Here is a 23158-nt window from a genome sequence, read left to right as displayed (position 1 = left end):
ATGAAGCCTATACACACACTCTCCTCACACCAAACTAATCTATAAATGTGGGATTAGAGGCTCCTGTTGGCTAAAATCCATTTTGGCAAATCTCCAAATTTCAAAAGTACCAAGGAAAGCCTGGCTGCTGAAGGAATTTTAATAGACCAGCATGACAGAACTTCAGTCCAGAGACCACACTAAAATTGAATGTCCTTTATGGGTGAGATTTTGTTCGGAGTTTGAGAAGGGAGAAAAATTTCCCTGATCAGGAAGAAAGGATGGTCATTCAAGTATGTCTTCCAAAATTGTAATTTTTTTTTTAATTCTTATATAGACTTTGTTAGGTTTTCTCATCACTGATATACGCACAAGAAAAATCTGAAACAAACTCCACCCTATCAACCTATATCACAATATGTCATAAGGAAAATTTTCCCTTTGCAGCATGCTATGCATTACCTTAAAATTCAAGCTATTCGCATTTTGGCAATCTGAATAAGACATTGTTAATTGCTCTATTCCTTAAATGTTTCTGCAATAAAGAGTCTGCCACAAAATGCCATGCTTCCTCACTAGTAACCAAACTTCAAAAATAATAAGTACTCAGGTAAATTGGAGGGTAAAAAATGAAAGCAAGGTTTACGTTGGGTTATTCAAAATGGAGATGCAGTTCCAAATTGAAACTGTCAGCCTTACAATTAAATATGAACATGGTGGCTCGTTCCTTGAAGATAAAAGTTACTCATTCAGGTCACTGATCTGATTTATACAGTATATGTATCCCTTGCCAACGCGCTGTTGCAATATGACAACAGCAAAGACAGCTTTAGTTGAAGGCAGAAAGAATCTTTAATTCATGGAAATAAATACTAAAGAATTTTAACACTAGCAAGGGGATCACACTCAAAATGAAATATGGTATTGTCCAGCTGTTATCTGGCTCTGTTATAAACTATTTCCCAAAGAAAAAGAAACGAAATTGTAAACATATCACCTAACCAGGCAACACTTCTCCTGGTCCAGTATTTTATGAATGTTGGGACAACACCTCAAGTGCCCTGATTTGCTATGGAAGGCCCAGCCATGGTCAATAGGGAATTCTGCACACCCTGTTTTTCACAGACGTTGGTCCTGTGTTGGCTCTGCAGGGGAAAAGGTAGAGTGCAAGAAATGTGTGTGTTCCCCATTTTGGCCTGTAACAACTTTCCTGACTTGCAACTGCAATGCAACACAACTGAACCTGGGACTTCTCAGCCACCGACGTGTGCTAGTTAGCGCTGACATGGATTGCCCTAATTAGCAGATTTTTAATTATTATAGTGCCCACAAGTATTCATGCAAGATTATGTTAAAATATGCATGGGGATGGCAGAAGTTCTTTAAATACAGACAGTTGAGAACATATGCCAACAAGATAAGGGTTATACTGTACATTCTGCCTGTTTACGCTGGGATTTTCAGAAAGTAATAACAGAAAGAAGGGACCAGTCTGCTCATCTAGTCTGACCTCCTGTAGAACAAGGCCATAGAACGTCCCCCAAATAATTCCTGTTTCAACTAGAGCATATCTTTTAGAAAAACATCCAATCTGGCGCAGAGTTAGAAGAGTGAAATGACTTCCCCAAGGACACATTTCATAGCTGGAAATAGAACTTAGGTCTCCTTAGTCCTTTTCTATTTCCTATCCAGATGATGCTGCCTCTCTCTCTCTCTTAACTAAACCTAATGGAATTAGGCATGCATTTCCCTTTGCATTTCAATGGGAGTTGGGCACCTAACTCCTAGTCTCCTTTGAAAACCCTAAAGAAAATAAAAAAAGATACCATATTCCTGCTGAATACATTTACTTGTCACAATAGTCCTACATTTCTCCGGAGCATGCAAGGGAGATGCTGAAATACTGTAGGAACAACTGGAGAATTTTGTCTAGTGCTGGATTGTAAGGAATCAACACGTAGCACTTTCATTGGTCTTCTGTAAGGTAATATTAAGTGCAATGATACCCTGCAGATAGACATCTTGAATTCATGTTAAAAAAGAAAACATTTACACAGACATTTATATTCCAGCATGCCAAATTACTTTATGTCTGTTAAATCTGCGCAGTGGAACAACATGAATATAATGATCAAACATTCCTGGCAGAAACAAAGAAATCAGGTTGTACTATGTTAGTCTTATTTTTAAAATGTTGTTTATTCCTGTGTATATTGTGATTAAAGCCAGACTGATTTCCTAGGCTAACAGCCATGTTTCTCATTACAGTTGGATAGTGTCACTTCACTAATTCAGGCTGCCAAAAACTTAATGAATGCTGTGGTGCAGACAGTGAAGATGTCCTATATTGCCTCCACTAAGATCATCAGAATTCAAAGTCCTACTGGCCCACGACATGCTGTTGTGATGTGGAGGATGAAAGCTCCAGAAAAGAAGCCCCTGATTAAAAGAGAGAAGCCAGAGGAAATCTATGCAGCTGTCAGAAAAGGTTCTGCTAAGAAAAGGATCCATCCTGTTCAAGCTATGAGTGAATTTAGAGGGAGAGAAATAATCTAAAATTACTATTCTGCCACTGTGCACATTTCATACCTTGCATCTGCTCATATGACATCTTTATTTTTCCACCTGTTTAATTCTATAAGTATGCTAATGTTTGGAAATTCTCTTCTTTTTTATGTTTAACATTAACTGTAGGGTATTTCATCTTTAAAAAAAGATATTTAAAATGCAGATTTGATTAGTTAATGGTACACAATTTAAAATAATCTTTTAAAAATCATCTTATTTTATTGCTCACTCTCCTTACAATGCCTTTTTTTTCCTTTTTTTTTTTTGCAGCTGAGCATTTTGAATGATAGGTTAGGATGCTGTGTTATAATAAGAGTTAGCTTTCATGTAACTGAAAGGCAAGGAACAAGGAGTCAAATTCATCCCTGGTGCAACTCTTGACTTCAGTGGGGTTACACCAGAGATGAATGTGGCCTGACAGTTTTATATGCAGAGCGCTTTACGACATACAGGCTTCTGTGGGTAGTGTATATTGGGCCACCTCCTTAGCTGGCATAAATCAAAGGAACTGTTCTGAGTTACACCACACAGGGATCTAGCACATTCACTTATCTAAATTGAAAGACATTTTGAAAGATTTTTTTCATAAACGTTAGGTATAAACAAAAATGGAATAAAAGTTTAAAAATATTTGGCAGAACAAAAGGTGGATTGTAGCAATGTAATAATAAAATAGAGCTGGTTGTAATGAAACTATAGCAATAGTAATAACTCAAGTTTCAAAGATCTCTTTCAATTTTAAATATTAATCCACATTCTGCTTCCTGGCCTGCTCTATGATTGTTACTCATCTTCATAAATCCTAATAAATCTGGTGATAACTAAATTATTTTAGATTATTTTGTTAAAAGATAGAGGAAAAAAAAGAAATCATGTTAAATCATGGAGAAACATATGACTAGTCCTGACATCAAAGAGAGGTGCAAACGTTCAGGAAGTACCCTATAAATATCAGTCTTTGCAAGATAACTGCAGTGGATTAAATTGACCATGGCACCGCAGTCCCAAACAGCACAACTGTTCTAGGTGGTAGCCAGCTTGCTAAATTACTATTACAGTATATTTCAAAGTATGTCATGAAGCTAATAGTTACTTAGGTGCCTAAATACCTTTGAAAATCTGGGCCTAACTCACATGGATCTAGGGAGGTGGCTAAATGTCTTTGAGAATCTGGGCCCGTGTGGCTACAGAGATGAGATGAAAGAGGTAAGGGGCGGCTGGAACAAGCTTGCCTCGCCACCCCCACAAAGCGTTTAATGGTGTAAAGAGCAGCCCATAGAGTTTAGCAGGGTGAATGGGCACCTGCCATTCCTTGTAGTTCTAGTGAGAAGGGGCTCAGCTGTATTGGACATTCTTGGAGTTTTGCCTTTTGGAACTCAAACCTCCAACTGGTATTTCAGGTTCTCTTCCAGTCCCTGAGAGCAGAACGGTACAAGGTTAAGTTTGTGCATCTACCACCAGGGGTCACACAGACATAGGCATTGTCTTTCAATAAAGACATGCATTTGTTATGGGTCACTTTGGTATCAGATGTTTGTGATTATTGCATTAATCATGACTTCAGGGATCATATTAATAAAAAGCATGTGGCACACCCCTAAGAGGATTACTCAGATTTTGTGTGTCCTGATTAAAGTCTCCAGTACTAGTCACATGTGGAATAGATGTTGAGTCACTTTATACACAGCACGCTCACAACTATACACCACACTGAAATTAAAAACATGGCCTGAGACGGTTGCATGAAAGCGAGTTTACAAAAATTTCTAATGGGAAACCTGGCAACTTAACTTCAGATTAAAAACGCTCTTATTGTTAGCGAAAACAGATGTTGAAACCTTAGGGCCAGATTGTACCTACAATCCCATCTCATGTTGGAGGCTCTAGGAGAAGCTCTGAAAGGCACTGTGCCTCAAAAGCCTTATGGCAGGACAGCCACACTACCACCCTTTAGGAGAGGGCACTGTGCTGTTTCCCACAGAACTATTGCTTCTCCTCCCTCTACCCATTTGCGGTAACTAGAGCCTACAGAAACACTAGCAGGGATCAGTCCTTGTACTAGAAATGATGGATGATACCTCTAGGGTGTGGGAAGAGAGACAAAAATCTCCTCATGTCCTCCCAATTTGCATACCTGCATTGTAGCCATTCACCATCTGGCCCTTTCTATGCTCTTGCAACCCTACCAATCCTAGTATGTTTAAAGAAAAGGAGTTTTAAAAAAAGAATATGTTTTCACTGCTTATTTTCCCACCATAGTGTAAGTCCATGTTTGCTGGTATGCTTTACTTTTGAAATAGACAGGCAGTATGCCCACACATGCTTAATAAGAAGAGCATCATGGATCAAAGATTGGCACGTGTATTTATAGACTGCAAGTACCAAAAAGAGATGGGTTTTTATCAATGTGATTTATATGATGTAAGTTATAGTTCCACAGAGTGACTATTATTAAACCACCATCTCATTGCTTAACAACTCTGCCTGCATTTGTATTCTCCATTCTTTTATAACATCAGCAAGTGATATTCAGTTATCTGCGTCTGACACCCATTGTTATAAAATAACACTGATGGCCTCTGAGAGGAGACATACAATGATAAAAGGGACATTGCTTTAATTACCACTGGATGAACATTTCTATAAATCATTTGACACAAGTTCAAACTTGTGTGAAAATATAGCAAATTACAGTTTATCTGGACCCAAACTGCAGTCAAGGGTATTTTGATTCAGATCTTCTGAATCCAAATGTCAAAGCTTACAGAAATTCTGAATGCAAACTCTGACACGTTTAGCTTGCAGTAAATGTATTATATATATATTACAGGAGGTACCTAGAAGGCCCAAACAAGACTTGGGGCCCATTGTGCTAAGCACTGTACACAAACACATAGCAAGAGTGACACAGCAAGGAACTAAAACCCGGACTCTCAAATCTCAGGCTACTACATCTTCTTTTCTGTCTCCCCCGTGTCAGCAAGATTCAATGGAAATCCTTCAATGAAATAACATATAATACTGACAAGAAGCAACATTAACATATCCCAGCTGTAGATTACATATTTAAAGATGTACAAATCATCAACAATTAAATTTATGCTCAGTGAATCCGCCAAGATCGGGGCATGGCCTTCCTCTGCTTAAAGACTATTAACCAGCCAAAGAAAAGTTTTAAATAAGACCTGGCTCAATAGATATCAGTTTCTTCCTGGCTGGAAAATGAGAAGTCAGTCTCAAAGTGTTTTTTTAAAAAAGGTGTGGGATGTGGGGAACATGGGCAAAGGTTTATCACCTCCAATCACTCTGAAGGACCATTCCAGTAAGATGCCCCTTTTTTTTTAATGTGACAGACTCTTAACCAACCAGCAATCAGAAGAGGTGTTGTTTCTCCAGCACCCACACACACATTTGTAACTATTATTTGTTAGCTCAGCCAATCAGTTTTGTCACTACTCAGGCATTGTGTTTGGATGGCTTTGGTTTTTGTTTGGTGCCACTAAATAGCAGGACATCATTTCCTTTGAAAGCTGAACTGTCATAGAGCCAACATCTGCAGCTTTCCAGGGCTTGCACAGGCCAGGGTCTCTGATGCTTTCCATCTGACCTGTGCCTATTGTTGAATAAGTGAAGCAGTTAACAAACCAGTTCTAGCATTATACAAACAGCTTTGTTTTAAAATTCAATGAAATAATACAGACTATACCACATAGATGGAATTTTTCATTTTTTTAAGCACATGGTACAAAAGGAAGAGAGCGCTTAATCCAGTTCTGTGAACCCAATGATAATTTTTCTTTAACAAATAATTTGCCTGTTTCAGTCTGCACCAGTTGTTGTCATGGTTTCCTTCAGTGTTTAATATTTCTAATTAGAAAAAGCTACAGTCTGCCTGCTTACGCCGCATAATACTTTACTCTGCAATTTTTCCCAATGTTTTCATTCTTTCCTGAACACAGTGAGCCATTTCTAATAAACACAATTCCCCTGGGTTCTTTGTCTCTGAAATCAGTTTTACTTCGACCTCTTTTGCTCTTCTTACGGCCTACCTTACAAACTTATGTTGGTGTAACTACGTTGCTCAGTGTGTGGAAAAGTCAGCCCTGGAGCGATGTAGTTATACTGCTCTAACCGCCGGTGTAGGCAGGAGGGCTTCTTCTATCAGCATAGCTACCGCCTCTCAGGGAGGTGGAGTACCTACATTGCTGGGAGAAGCTCTCCCAACGTAGTGCTATCTACAGCAGGGATTAGCTTGGTATACCTGCGTTGCTCAGGGATGAGCAAAATCCAGACCCCTGAGTGACACAGTTACACTGCCGTAAGTTTGGAGTATTGCTCAGGGCATAGAAAGAGGTAGAAGTGAAACAGTGATTCCAGAGACAAAACAATGTAGTTATACTGACATAAGTTGGTAGTATATGGCTCAAAGTATAACTCGGGTGTGCCACTAATCAGACTCCTGGCCACAAACAAAAAATTCAAGCTGGAGGCAAGTGGTACTTTAAACCTGAACTTGGTGGGTGGGTTGGGGAGCTGGAATGTTTATGAACCACCAGCTATAAATGCAATGGGGATGTGCAGGTGAGTTTCACTACATATCGCTCAAGTGTTGTTTCACAGTGTGGGGTCACGCTCATTCAAGCCAGGCTAGCTTGAGTGCAGTAACTTGCGCTAACTCTTGCAGTGAAGACAAGCCTGAGTTGGAAAAGGTGCCAATTATCTATCTGTCCCTGTGCTGGTATCCTATGTCAGTTTAAAATTTCTGTAGCTCTTTTAAATGTCTTCTTGGTCTAGCTACTTTGTCTGGGCCCTCTTTTGTAGAATTTAAGAAAGGTGTGTTTATCCAACCATTTATTAATGAACTTTTAGCTTTAAATAAGCTTTAGAAACTATTTGAAGTCTTTATCAGCTCTGAACAGTAAAATTCCATGCTGTCACACTTCCTTTTATTGCTGATGGCTTGTACTTAACCTTGGTGCACTGCTTTATAGTTTAAACTATCGTCTTGGCAGTACATATGGTTGAGGGGGCCAGTAGCTAGATCAATTAAAGTCTAACAGGTTTGTTATCATTTGTTTTGTTTTCTTCATATACCAAAAAAAACCCCACTACTGCAAAAGATGAACATTAGTATGACATTAGCGATTCCATTCTAAGACACTGTCTATTGATCAGCCCCTCTCCGCCCTATGAGACTGTGTTCTGGTAGCATAGACTTTATATTTGACTAAGATACCTCATCAAAACTAGTTTCCTTAAAGAGCAACACAAGTACATAATGTTTCATATAACAAAATCCTAATGTCTAATTTTTAAAAAAGCTCCTCAGTTCAGGAGCTTTACATTACTCAGTGGAGACCCTGGAATGTAATATGACTCCCAGACCATGGTTGATTAGTTTCCCAGACCTGAAGAAGAGCTCTGTGTAAGTGAGACACTTATCTCTCTCACCAACAGAAACTGATCCACTAAACGATATTTCCTCTCCCACCTTGTCTCTAATATCATCAGGCCCAACACGGCTACAACAACAATGCATACCACACACCATGGTGTCAGGAGTCGCTCCACATCCAGTTTACAGAAAAGAAAGAATAGATGGTTCACCAGAGAATCACGGAAGGGTACTGTATCATTCATATTCCCTGTCACTGGAGGTAAATGGTTTGGCACTCCTATTAACTATGCAACGTTACAGACAGCAAACAAACTACCTTCATAACAGTATGATCATTCCTGTCCCCTTTGTAACAGTGACCCCCCAGGTTACAGTGTGAAGAAGAAGAGGGAGCTCCCATTTATCCTGATCCAACAACTCTAGTAGTTTTGAAAACCAGATAAACATTATGCCTGCCATAGCTGTACCTGTACTTTAATACCTAACTGTATCCGTGAGCTACATGTTCGCTTGGTCCTCTACCAGACTGGAAATAAGGCATACATTTTTGACAGTGAGAGTAATTAGCCATTGCAACAATTTACTAAGGGTTGTGGTGGAATCTCCATCATGGACAATTTTATAATCAAGATTAAACAGTTTTCTAAAAGATCTGCTCTAGGAATTATTTTGGGGAAGTTCTGGCCTGTGTTACACAGGAGGTCAGACTAGATGTCTTAATGGTCCATGCTTGCCTTGGAATCTATGTATAATTTTGCTAAGTATAATCTTCCTAAGTAAGCAGAATCTATTAATAGCACCAAATCCAGACAAGGGGCTGCCAATAAAAGGTTTGCATTTGCCACTAGTGTCCTCACAGTGATTGGCAATTTCACCTTATATTAAGAAAAGCACATAACTGCTTCAATTATTAGCAAATGTTGATTTTATTTAATGGTATTCTTGTAAGGTATGAGTGAAACCTTATCTAGGCCCAGATTTTAAAGGTGCTTAGGCGGTGCTGAGTTCACTATTGCAACTCCTGATTTAAGAGCCTAAATCCCGTGCCTCTTAGCATTCTTCACACATTACCATGGGAAAGTCACTGTGAATAGAACCAAGTATATATTATGCCCAAATTATGAACACAACAATAGTTTTATTTATATGTCACCCTTTAGCGCTATAATAGCTGTTACCCACTAAAGCAGTGATGGTGCTGCTGCACAACAGAATAAAGCAACTATAATAAAAATGTAATATTCTTCTGAAATTGTCTAATAAATTGTGATTCAAGAGGAGACTGATAAAGTAATTACATATAAATTAAAAAAAATCAACTAGAAAATGTCCAGATGCCCTACTTCTTTGTTGCTCCCTTATAGGACATACAATGGTTCATACTTTGTTTTCATGTCTTAAAGCAACATTTTATTTGTGAAAGTAACAAAATTTCACTGACTTCTTTGGTGATGAAGTGTGTGTGGCTTTTGGGAGTGGGGCTGGAAGAACTGAAGTGAACAGATTTTTGAATACATAAACCTTCACGATGGGTACAATGCTAATCTTAACCCCGAAGAAGTATTCTCGTCAAAGTGTTAAAAAAAGCATAAACTGCCCGAAAATGTAGGTTTACCTTTGGTATTTAAAAAGTCTCTGAATTTCTACAGCAGAGGAATTAACAGAAGAAAGGCGGCTTTGAGGACTGGGCCTCTAAAGATCTAAGTTCTATTCCAGATGCCAGCTTGCTAGAAAATGTTTTTAAAGGGCCCTCCCACATTTGCAGGAGATGAATTACATGACGTGTGCATTTTTTAATAATATCTAATTTGCAGGTTTGGAAATGTCTATTTTCTATTCTCCACTAACAAAAATGATTGACTTTAAATAGGTAGGAGATTTCAGAGGTGCCCTGCCATACATGGACCACACCTTTTCTGGAGTCTCACCTACCTCTGTCAATTTGGCCTTCATTGTGAGAGGGTGTTTGCTTTTTTGGTATCAGTTGTGTAACAGAAGGTGAGACATGATTTTACACAGCTGAAAATACCCCTGTGGCTCAGAGTCTGTGGGGAGTTTTTGCCTTTCCAACACAGCCTTGCACTGGGGTAGGGTGGAGTGGGAAGTGGGTGTGGCACTGCACCACTCTAGTGGCCACACTGAAGGCAGCTTGTCTCAGGGAGGCAAACTGTCACCTGGAAAATCCATGCTGGGGCTAAAACTGCCTCCCCCCTTTCAGAGGTGCAGCATAATTACATAGCTGGCCTGCTCTGCTTCTTGGTGCACAGATTGGGGGGACAAAGAAATAGCCACGACTTAACCTATTCTCTATCCCTCCCCAGTCAATTTGTGGCACCACATGTCTTTGAGGAAGAATTTCACTCTCAGGTAGACACTCCCTGAGGGCTGTGGATGGCATTCTGGGTAGCCCTCACACAACTCAGGGAAGCAATGGAAAGAGGGTTTTTTTACTTCCTTTCTTCCCTCCCCTGGGAACCCACATAAGAATTAGCCGCAGTGTAGCCCTATACTGTCTCTGTCATGAAAAAGTTTCTGATTCCAGACCATTCCTCCGAGTGTATAACACGTCCCTGGAATTTTTACAGCAAGGGTTGAGCCACACATGCTGGAGATTTCCATAGCACCTTGTAGGCATCTCAAATTAATTAATATACAGTGTTTCCCATTACCTCTATTCATTTCTATTTGAAGCCATAATGGCTTGATCCTGCATTCTTTGCAGAACTCTCATGACCATTATTCAGAATTGCCCAAGCAATGCAGGATCAGGCCCCACCTCTGCTGCTGCTAACCTAATTTTTTGTGCTTTTTATATTATGCTTTCATATTCAATAACAACCTTCACACAACACAATTACATATTTAAGAGCACTTTAAATTAATGGCAAGCTTCTGGGTATAGAGGGGAGAGAATGACCAGGAGTGCAGCAGGGCTTGGATATATGATCCAGGCAGTAAATATTCAAATGTTAAGATTCTAGCTGCCACAGCAGGCTGCCTATTTACACAACAGCCGCTGAGGTCCCATACATTTGGAACTTATTCGCTTTCACAACCTCCTACATTTTTAAATACAACTGAATCTCATCAGTCAGTTTGTCCTTTACTGTCAAGAGAGAGACTGGGATTCTAGCTCCAACACTGCAGGCAAAAAATAGTACAAAGTGTGCCTCCTGGCAATCCTGAAAGGAGTTTACAGACTAGCAAAGTGAGGATAATACTTAGTCCTGCCTCAGGGCAGGAGACTAGACTAGCTGACCTATTGAGGTCCCGTTTGTCCTACATTTCCATGAGTACAGAGAGTGATTTGAGGATTGAAAATTTGGTTTGACAAGCAATACTAGGCTATTTCTATAGGGCTCGTTTAGTCCATTCTTCTCACAGCAACAAGCTTTGATTTGGGCCCCAGTAAGATTTGGGCCTCCTCTGCTCTTCCCTAATGGGCCCTGAACACTTCCAGGGTGGCCCCCTGTGATCCCATCCCCACACTACTTTCCAGCCTCATTTTCATGCATTGATCGTGAACCTCATCTTGTCCAACTCCTTTCCACCCACCCACATGGCTTCACTGCACCGCTGCCTCCCCCTCCATTGCCCTTCACTCCATATTTTCTATCCTTTTTCTCCTAATCACCCATTTCACTTCAGCATGTTCCTCACAAAAAACTATGGGGGCCAGATCATTATTGCTGTAAAGCATATACCCCTCTTTGACTCCAATGGAGTACACCCATTTAAACTAGCTGCTGGTCTGGCTCTATTATTCTAGCCATTGACATATAGAACAACGTCTTTGATAGAAAACTTTATGCACTGTGTATAGCCACAGAGAATTGCCACCTACTGTAATTGTAGCTCTTCCCCCTCGACATGTTGACTCCCTTAATGTTCTTTGTCTAATTTTAGCTTGTAAGCTGCTCAGGAAAGAGCATCTTGCTATTTGGTTTGTAAAGTGCCGCCTAGCCTGCTTTGGATACTGCATTGTAACGTAACATAATCAATATTGCTGTTAAGTAAAACCCGGCTCCAGTTTGTTGTGGGAAGGGGCCCAAATCCAAATTCTGATTTGCAAATGCTCCATAAACTTTGAGGAAGTTTACATTTGAAGCAAATTCTTCCGCTCTTCAATTAGATCCGCTAACAAAGCCTCTGCTGAACAAGGTCTCATTTCAAGTCCTTGTATATCTGTCCAGTCTATCTTGGTATTATGACTCTGGTTTTGCGAGGGGGTTTAGAGGACCACATGCCTCCTGGACATAATGTGGTAACTACTGTAGTTCTTTACCGGGGAAGACCAAATATAGGTAGGACTTTGTGGTTCAAGGTCCCACACTCTAGCTGGCTAATACTGATTGGACTCCTCTCTTCCTGTTTGCTAGAGGGTACAAAGAATGCCACTGTAATAGGGATTGCTCCCACCAAAGAAAGTTTTCCCTCCTTTCCCTTTCCTCCGGCTATATTCCAAACATTGCCTCAGTTCATGAGAGTGAGCTGCATCCCCTTATGCCTTGCCCAGCACAAGGCCACCATTAAAATATCAAAACACAAAATATGAAGGTCAATGCTGTGGCTATTCAAAGGAGAAAGTACCAATTGATTGTATGGTCTCCTGAGCCAGGCGGATGGTGATGGCATGTCCCCAAATCTGCTATTATCATAATGTCTGGGCTGAAAATACTGTTAATTAATTTTCTACATCACCAACAGCTGAGCACCAAAGCTGAGAGCCAACAACAAATGAGACAGGTGTAAGCAAAGTACACACAAAAATAATTCCTCCCAATGTCTCCTGCAATATCACAGAAATGTGCAGCAAAGTGATGCAGATGATGAAATGTGTTCCCAAGTAAAAGAACCCCTCCAACATTCTAGCTGGACTATTGAACAGCCCTGAATTTATCTTTACACAAAGAAATGGTAGCCTGGCAATGTGGGGTGAGGGAGCAGGGCCGCCCAGAGGATTCCGGGGGCCCGGGGTCTTCGGCGGCGGGGGGCCCTTCCGTTCCGGGACCCACCACCGAAGTGCCCCGAAGACCCGCGGCGGGGGGGGGGTCCCTGCCGCGGGTCTTCGGGGCACTTTGGCGGCGGGTCCTGGAACAGAAGGGCCCCCCGCTGCCGAAGACCGGGCTGCGCTTCGGCGGCGGGTCCCGCTTCCCCCCGGCCCTGGCCCCAGCCTCTTACCCCCGGCTCCCTCCTCACCCAGAGTCTCAGCGCCTCGCCGGAACAGCCGCAGTGTGTGGCCGGCAGGGCCTGAGCTCCGTCCCGCTCAGAGCCACGTGGGGAGGGGGCGGGGCTGCGAGCTCCACGCCGAGCAGAGGGAGCAGAGCTCCCAGCCCCGCCCCCTCCCCACGCGGCTCTGAGCGGGGCGGGGCTCAGGGGCTCCGCCGGAGACATCAAGCGCTGAGGCTCCAGGAGAGGGGCGGAGGCGGGAGCCTCCGCTGTTCTCTTGGGGGCCCCTGCGGAGCCCAGGGCAAATTGCCCCCTTTGCCCCCCGCCTCTGGGCGGCCCTGTGAGGGAGCAGTTCACAACTGTCACTTTTCCCTCTTCAGCCCATCCTGCACTTGTCTCTCTTCCATCTCTGCCCCACAGAGCACCTTATTATCTTTGTGCTCCCCTTACCAACATCTCCACTCAGCCTGTTACACATCATGGCCAGGGCTGGATTAACCTATCACTGAACCTTAGCTAAACTAGATGCTCACACAGTATGCATGCATTCACAGTAACCCTGCTATGGCCTGCACAGCTGCACTAATGATCTATTAATCCAAGCAAATCCAGCTCCTGCTACACCATTGTTGCTTAGTTAATCCATGTCAGTGACTGGCTCCTGCTGCACAGACTCTGTCCTATTAACCCCTTCGTGTCTAACTGCCCTCCCAGGGCTCCAGAGTGATCATTTTCCTACTAAAACTAAGATAAATTGAACACGAGCTAACCAAGTTTTGCTACAAAGTTCCTATCCATGAGCTTAAAGCTCAGAGGTTATTTTGTCCTGTGTTTAAAAAAAGGAAGAATTTACATCGATAACGTAGCGGTGAGCCTGAACCACCAAGATTGGACCCCGTACAATATAGTTTAATTACAGTTTTCTCTTATGGACAGAAATCATAGCATGTTTTTATATTACTTTTTAAAAATATCATCCAAAAATCTTCATTAACAGAGTTAGCAGATCTTGATTATTATATAAACTCACTGAAACAAGATAACTCTTAGGCAACGTACAAAACACAGGCACAGTCTTCATGTAAGCCAGTCCCTGTGCCTAGTTATTAGATTTTCCACTTGATTTTGTTTCCTATATTTTTGATAGTCTAATGTAGTCTGTCTCTGTAAATATTACAAATCACTCCAGATGTGTGACCATTCAAATGTTGAATGGAAATTCAAATTTCCACTACATGCATCCGACGAAGTGGGTATTCACCCACGAAAGCGCATGCTCCCAAACGTCTGCTAGTCTATAAGGTGCCACAAGACTCTTTGCTGCTTTTACAGATCCAGACTAACACGGCTACCCCTCTGATATTCAAATGTTGGTTTATGCTTTGAGAGGGAAATATATTTCTAAATCTTGGCTGAAATAACTAGGATGAGTAAATTTGGTTTTTTCATACAATAAAATAATATTTGGGATGGTGTCTGAGCCAACAATGATTACCAATTGGTCGGACTAGTGATAACATCCATTACCTTCCTGAACAGAATGATATGATGGCCCATATTGCATTATCTCTTGATGAGCTGAAACCCTGATTTTCATAGATGAGAACTTTCATTGGTCTGCCCATGCTGTCATCGGTATAATTAAGCACATGCCGAAGTGCTTTGCTGAACAGGGATGGACTTAAGGATGCACTTAAAACTGAGTAAGTTCTTACACACATTGCTGAATCGGGGCCAGGGTGCTGGAATATTTATATAACAGCCTGTCTCAAGTAACCACTCCTGAGTCTAGCAAAACATGGCTGCCTAGTAGAGATGACTTTCAACTAAAAGTCAATCCAATCAGAAAACTGCTGGAAGCCTGGAGGCTACATTAAGTGGTAGTTGCTGACTAAGGTTTCACTACTGGGGAGAGTTCTTAGGGCAAGTTTTATAGCATATAGGAATTCATTTAGTTTACATACTGATTATGCACATACTGCACACCTCGTATTGAAACATGTCAGAAAATCCTGAGCTACATTTGAACCTCCTTGGATTAGCTGTCGTTATGTTTTAGGTAAATGTGGTATTAATAGAAAAAAATCAATTCATTATTTTGATTTATGTAGGGAAAAAACACTTTAGTAAATTTCTAATATTACTGAAATCACAGAATATAAAGAATTAAAATATAGTCCGCTCATAGCCCGTGACTGAAGTGTAATGACTCTGATTTCCACCTAAGTTTTCTGCTTTTGACATAACCTATCAAATTGGCAAAATAAAGTCTCATTTGCAGCCCCTTGCAAAAATGAAAAAAACAAAACATTATTTATCAACCTAGTTAGAGACAAACTGTAGTCTAAAAAGCCTGTAATTAAAAAAAAATCATTTGTACACTACAAGATAAATAAATATTCATATCAAAAGCTTTAAACCCTGGGAAGAATCTGATTAGGGTATTTATATTTGAAAAGGCCAGTGTGAAGTAGTGCACCTTTGTGACTGTCAATCATCAGTGTTTACTAAAAACGTGAGTCAGAAGAAAGCAAAAATTCAACACAGCTTTTCACTGAACAAGCCACACAAAGCACTTGAAAAAAATCTTCTCATTCAGCCTTGACCATTATGGAGGCCAAACTGATTTCTGGCTGACTGCATCTCACATAATAAAAATGATTACCTCCCTTTGATTATTCCAATCCCCAGATTTGGAGCATTTGTTTAAAAACTTTGGTGGGAACTTTGAAGACAACCTTTTTTTTCTAGATGTTTCTGTTTGAAGAACTACTTCTATTTTCCTCTTGTTAATCTGTTAATAAATGTTTCATCACCTTTTTAAAGGCTTTTATACTTAGGGCTTGGCTACACTGGAGAGTTGCAGCGCTGGTTGAGGCTTTACAGCGCTGCAACTTAGTCACTGTCCACACTTGCAAGGTACATACAGCGCTGCATCTCCCTGGCTGCAGCGCTGGCTGTACTCCTGCTCTGCCTCGGGTATAACTATTGCAGCGCTGGTGATGCAGCGCTGGAGTGCAAGTGTAAACAGTGATTAATCTTACTACGCTGTAACTGACCTCCAGAATTTTCCCATAATGATTTTAACTAAATTACTCTCTTTGTTTTGTTATGATGCCTCTCTTTGTTTTGTTGTGAACTCGGGGCTCCGGGAGCTGCTTATCTAAAAAACAAACACAGCTCTTGTTTGCTGTGAATGAGGCAGGCAGGGGGATGAATGTCTACAACTAGTGTTTGCTTGAGGAGAGAAACAGCACGGCGGGGGACGGGGGGGAGAAAGGGAGTCTGTGGGAGCAGGTGCTTATCTGGTCTGCAGGCTATTTGCAGTTAAGAGTGAATGAGGGGTCGAGGAAATGGTCAAATTTTGCAAGGCAGGGAGCTGACACACAGTGTCGGCTCCAAAAATCCACTCTCTCTCTCTCCCCCGCTCCCTGTCACACTCCACCCCACCCCCCTCTTTTGAAAAGCACGTTGCAGCCACTTGAACGCTGGGATAGCTGCCCATAATGCACCACTCCCAACAGCGCTGCAAATGCTGCAAATGTGGCCACACTGCAGCGCTGGTAGCTGTGAGTGTGGCCACACACCAGCGCTTTCCCTACACAGCTGTACGAACACAGCTGTAACTCCCAGCGCTGCACATCTGCAAGTGTAGCCATGGCCTTATACCCTCCCAAAATGCCTATTGTTTATATAAAACACAAATTAAGTGGAGATATTCTAAAGATTCATGGAAACATTAAATACTCCTGTCTATCAAGTGGTGTTAATTGTGACCAATATGAAATGGTCCAACTTTAGGGTCTAGTCTTGCAAAGGATTAACACCATGACATGTCTCATGAAAAGTCAATGGGATTATTTACTGCAGTAAGCAGAGCACGTGGTAGAAAGTAAATGACTGCAGGACTGAGACTTCCCTGCTGTAGTTCTGTGGATGAGTTTTTAATATTGATGTTCTGAATTTAACCTATAATTCAAAACTGCATTCCCTCAGGACACCAAGATCCTGAGTTAATTCATAGTTAATATACTAAAAACAGATGCTCTAAATAATGGGTGGCCTAGGCCTTATGCACCCAAGAGATTTGTATTAGTTTAACCAAATCAGTTTAGAAACTGATTTAGAAAAATCAGTTTAGAAACTGATTTAGTAAAATCAGAACAACCCCTTTGTCTGGAGCCCCTTATTACGGACTAAGAGTGCCTTATATCAATTTATCTTAAACTGAGAACAGCTGAGGATCTGGTTTCCCCTGTTGTATTATTATGAAAGTACCACCCACATAAACAAGATACTCTGAAAGAAGAGGGAGTGCTAAAGCAGCACCGTGCAACTGATTCAGCCATTCAAACTTAAAGCATTACGAAGTCCACTGCATACTTTTAAACACACCAATCCCAGAAAAGTTATGGAATAAACTCTAGTAAAGATAACCGAAGACTGTATCAAAACACCATCTGCCTGCTTTTAGCATGATTATGCAATACTATCTGTAAAATAGACATTAATGTAACTTTAAAAAAATCTTGTAAATCAATAAAAGCAGACAGGCACATCTTTAATTCACCCCCATAAAGGGTGACTCTCAGAGGACTAGGTGATTGCATACAGTATGATAGTGGACTGGATTGTGGCATTTAGATACAGCTCTCAGTAGGGTATGATGTGCAACTGCACTGGCCCTAGGGAAGCTTAGGAAAGGAGTCAGAGAGAGAGAGAGTCTGTCTGTCTGTCTGTCTGTCTGTTGCCTTCTCATACGTCTTCATGTGCCAGGGGCAATCTCAATCAGTCTGAGGGCCCCAGCTTCTAATTTATCTATAACCATTGAGATGTAATTTTTGTTTTCTTTTTGTCTTATTTTCATAGATCTTAAGGACAGAACATAGCATTATGATCATCTAGTCTGACCTCCTGTGTAACACAAGATATAGAACTTCACCCAATAATGCTTGCATCAAGCCCATAACTTTGGGCTGAGCTAAAGTGTAAGTATCTGTTAGAAAGACACCACATTTTGATTCAAAGACTCCACAGGATGGAGAAATGGAGAATTTACTACATCTCTAGGTAAGTTATTCCAGTGGTTGAGAACCCTCACCATTAAAAAATTGCACCTTATTTTCAGTCTGTTTTTGTCTAACTTCATCTTCCTTCTATTGAATATTGTAGATCTCAGGCTGCTAAATTAAAGAGACTCTATGGTCAGAAATTTTCTCCCTTGTAAGTACTGGTAGACTGTGATCAAGTCATCCCCTTAACCTTTTCTTGGCTAAACTAAATAGATTGAGCTTCTTTTCTTTCTCACCATAAGGCAGGTTTTCTAGACTTCAACTCTTTCTCAGCATTCAAAATTACAACCTTTTGTTCTACTTTCATACGGCTCACTGTTGTAAGCAATATTTCCATCTCTTATGATATAAGAAACCTTGCATTAACAATGTGGTTCATCTGCATAAGTGTTTGCAAGATGGAGGGCTAAGTGCATCCACTGTATCTAAATATATTGTTGCCCCTTGCCAAGCAGTAGCAGATCTCTGGGGCATTACAGGTCAGCTTCCCAGTGGAAGAGAACACAGTGATACACAGTGAGTATAATTCTAAATGTAACTTGTTTTATTTACACATACACACCAGTCCTGGAACAGAGATAGCCACAAACACCATGCAGATAATCTTCTTTCAGGAATCTTAGCCCAACACCAATGCTCCATTCCCAGGCAATTCTGTCCCAAGAATTGACTCCAATTACAGACCAAAGTAGAGAGCAAATTCTTCTGCTGCTCACACAGCTCCCTTTTCCCAGAAGCTTGCGTAACCAAAACTGGCAATACCACAGAATATCACTCCAAGACTAAACGTTTACTCACTATGGATAAGAACTCCGAAGACTATGTGTAATGCTGCCACCAGATGACACCTGCTATAACAATATGATTGGCTACTCCTCTCTCCCTCCTACCCTTCCCCATGCCCATCCCGTTAATTAATATGATGTCTGATAAACTCACATTTTCTTATTTGGTTAAAGGGATTTAGTACATATAATGCAGTTTTGGGCAAAGCTGAAACTTGGATAGAGATGAAGAAGCCCAAAGAAGATGCAGATTAAAAACATATTTTCGTTTGACCCATGATGGGCTGTTTGCTAAATTTAAAATAATGTCTTTCATTCCATAGGATCCCAAAAGAACTGACACCAAGTATATCTTAATAAGAATCAAGGTATCTAGATAAATACACTAAGTACAATATCTACATTATTTAAAATAGATATATTTAAAAAGGATGCATAATATGAGTATATGCCTGAGATCAGAGCTCTGAGTTCCAAGCTCTGATAGTAGATTACCGTGTTGCTTTAGCTAAATCTCTGAACATTTGTACCATAGTCTCCCCATCTAGAAAAAGAGGATAACAATATTTACCTTTCAGATGTGGTAAGGATAAATTGATTAACATTTGAAAAGCACTTTGAGATCCTCAGAGTACAAGTATTTAAAAATTCTGGAGACCTAGCTTGCACTTACGTAAGAATATTTTAAAATGTTGAAATACGACTTTAATGTGTGCCTCTGGCACAATGGAACTCTCTACAATAAAGATTAATCTAATCTGTGCAGGTGACAGAACTTTTTCAAGGGCTGCTCCAAGACTGTGAAATAAACTTTTCCAGTACAAAGGGCCATCACAAACGTTGCCACCTTCCACTGCAAGTGCAAGGCACATTTCTTTGACCTTACCTTCTCTAACATAAATACGCAGCTACATATATATTTAAAAAACAAACAAAACAAGACACTCCACATGCTTCTCCCAGGAGAGAAGATGAGACAACAAAACACACATGATGGATGTGCTCAATGGAAGGTACTCATACACTAGGGTGATGAGCATGGTATGATAATCTATATGGAATAGAATAGACTAGAACCACACTATGAAAAGATTTTTGTGACAATGCAGTAAGGTGAAGCACTTTGCATTTCTAAAATGAGCCTGACTTCATAAACAATATCTGTCCTGGGTGATGAAATGTACAAAGGGCCAGACTTTTAGGGGGGTTGATTTAGAGAAGTGCTGCGCACCCACAACTCCAATGAATTCAGCATGAGATGCAGGTGCTCAGGGTCCCTGAAAATTGGCCTCTCAAAGGCTGGTTTCCATTCCATTTCTGCACCATATTTACTTGAAATTGCAACTGGTGATGTTTTGATGTCTAACTACTGCTCTCTGACATCAGTTGCACCCCCCAGAGAATTGTAATTTGGAGCAAAATTCTTCCCACCATTATTCACATTCACAAAATTTCAGTCATTAAAAAGGTGAGGCAGGATTAAGGGTTTGTCATTTCATGTGGCTCTTCACTAAACTGAGGCACAGGCACGACCCCATGGCCTAAGGCAGTATTCAGCCAGGGAAGTCTCCTGAGTTTCCTGGAAACCGTGTTAGGAAGGGAATCCTCACAATTCTCACTATGTCGGGGGTGGCCAAACTTACTGACCCGCTGAGCTGAAATTAATATTGAGCTGAATATGACAATCTTCAGAAATTCAAGAGCCAGGTTGCACCTGCCAGGGGCCCCTCAGGAGGAGCCTGCCGGGAAGCTTGGGTTTCAGCCCCACTCCTGCTGAAGCCTCAAGCCCCGGCAAGCATGCCCCACAGGGCTGAAGCCCCAAGATTCCCCTTCCCACTGGGCAGAAGCCCCTATCCCAGTACCCTGCTGCAAGGCAGAGGTTCTGAGCTCCCCCACCCTGGTTTGGTAGGCGGAGAATGGGACGGGGGCTCCGCGAGCTGCACTTTAACTGTAAAAGAGCCTCGAGCAACTCGCGAGCCACGGTTTGGCCACTCTGCACCATGTGGTTGCTAGGTCACCTCTTGGAGTACCCTACCTACCAGTTGGTCAAACTTGTTCTGCCATCACTGTTTTTCAACAGAAATTTGTTTTTTCAACTAAATAAAAGTGTTCACAAGAAGTGGCTGGTTTTTGTGTAAAATTTTGACTATTTGGCCAAAAAACAAGCCCCCGAAAACTAGTATTTTTCATTTGGAAATACCATTGAAGTGCCTCATGACAGCTGTGGTTTGAATTCCTCATGCTCCATTCTCCAGATCCATTATGGCCAGTTCTATGTGGTTCCTTTGTTTTCTGAATACTACACATTTAAACTTCTACGTACGCTTCCCTATGCACAGGGTTTGGCAGTTATTTGTTATCAGAATTCAGTGCAGATTGTGAAAGGAGACACCCACTGTGTGCTCTCCCATGAAGCATTTACCCATTCTTTCTTGTTTTGTTGTTGTCTTAACATAAAATTAAAGTTATTCTAACATTATCTTTTTAATATCTTTGTATATGGGAGGAACATAAGAATTCTGGTAATGAGGATGGCATTCCAAAAAAACCTAAAGTGGTATGAGAGAGTAAAAAATAGAGATGTATTTTTCTGGTAAAAAATAAAAAATAGAAGAGGTAAAATGGCTATTAATAAGGATATGAAGGGTTCTGATTTGCTGAAGATAAGGGAGTATATGAAATATATGGCAAAATAAGGCTGTTGAGGAAACAAATCCAAAATAGAGTTGTTCTAATGTATTGGTGAATTTCAATTCAGAGCTTTCATGCGGTTAGTGTAAAACATATTTCCAACAGAGATACGAAAGCAATAAGAGAGTGTTCACACACATGAAAAGATGGAAGAGTAAACCCGATAGTGTTTACTTCTTGATCACTATCAAAAGCTGAAAGGAATTACTTTCAAGTAGAAATTTATATTTCATATGTAATGGTTTGTGAACAATATTCCCCATGATCAACAATCACAACCCCCCTTTTAAATATAGTGGACCAGAATCATCTTTGCCTTGCAGTCTGTATACTCCTTTACACCTGTGTAAAGTAGGTGTAATCTGCTACCAAATCAGAATTCTCCATTCACTCATGCTGATGGTAGCACATGTACACGACTATACAAAGTATAAGGCAGTGGAGAATCAGTCCCCCTATACCACCATCTCATAGTTATATACACCACAGCAACAAGTACAACCCTGAAGACATCTTACTAACCTCAGTTACACTGATGGAAATCTGGAGTAATTCCATTGTCACCAATGGAGTCATTCCAGATTTACCATGAGCAAAATGAAATCATAATCTGGCCTCTTGAGCCCAGAATCAGTTCAAACACTACCAAAGCTCCTACAGCCAATGAGCATCATTCTAGAAGTGGGTGGATTAGATTTTTTTCAAAATGTAACAAATCAATGACATTTCTGTGCATTAAAATTTGAGAATGGCTTGACAATATATAGATCCTGTGACCCATATGTGACCCATATTTAGGGGGAAACAGCCTTTCAGAATATATAATGAATAATAATAAATAATGCTTATCACTTACATAGTCAGAATGTCTTCTAACATGAATTCATTCCTTAAAATTGATAAATCTCATATAATCCATTCTGAGAATCAGACTGGTGATCTGCTTTAACCAATATCAGTTCATAACAGAACAGATATAGTAAACAGTTTTTCAGATGCATTACGTGAAAGTCAAGGAGGATATGAAAAATTCATCTGTGATATGTTTAGGCTATGGTCCTCAGAATAATTTAACTGGCCATTGGATCTTTTCATAGAGTGTCTGAACTTTTATATGACAAAGATTCCCAACTATTAAAGGAAACTGCTTAGATGTAATATTTAGTAGCAAATTGGCACATTCCTAAATGAAATCATACAGGAACAAGCTAAACTATTTCTTGTAGACAGTACCTGAAAGTCATCTCTAATAACACTAAACTAGACTAAATTAAACCAGTAAATTGTCCCAAAAAGAAGGGATGTGCAAAAACTGAAAGGGCTAGTCTGGACGTCCTTCTGAAAGAGCAACGGAGTGGTTCTCAAACTATTAGTCTGTGGAACACTTGCTGGTGGTGCGGGGAGAGCTGGCTGCACTTCATAATTCTGTGCAAAGACTTTCAGACTATTTCTTGTATTTAAGTCAGTTGAATAATTATCTTGGGAAAATGTGCTTT

General features: G+C 40.7%; 1 protein-coding gene across 3 annotated transcripts in view; it reads left to right on the top strand.

Annotated features, from left to right (window-relative positions):
• CTNNA3 (catenin alpha 3) overlaps positions 1-4949 on the top strand; it is a 967088-nt gene extending 962139 nt beyond the window's left edge. For all 3 annotated transcript variants that reach the window (XM_045025624.1, XM_045025625.1, XM_045025626.1), the window contains one exon: positions 2248-4949. In XM_045025624.1, coding sequence (XP_044881559.1) covers positions 2248-2535 — 288 coding nt within the window. In that variant the 3' untranslated portion in view covers positions 2536-4949. The remainder of the gene's footprint in view (positions 1-2247) is intronic.
• The last annotated feature ends 18209 nt before the right edge of the window (positions 4950-23158 follow it).

This window comes from Mauremys mutica, chromosome 7 (assembly GCF_020497125.1).
Source record: "Mauremys mutica isolate MM-2020 ecotype Southern chromosome 7, ASM2049712v1, whole genome shotgun sequence".
Taxonomy (NCBI): Eukaryota; Metazoa; Chordata; order Testudines; family Geoemydidae; genus Mauremys; species Mauremys mutica.
This window is presented reverse-complemented; position numbering and strand designations above follow the sequence as displayed.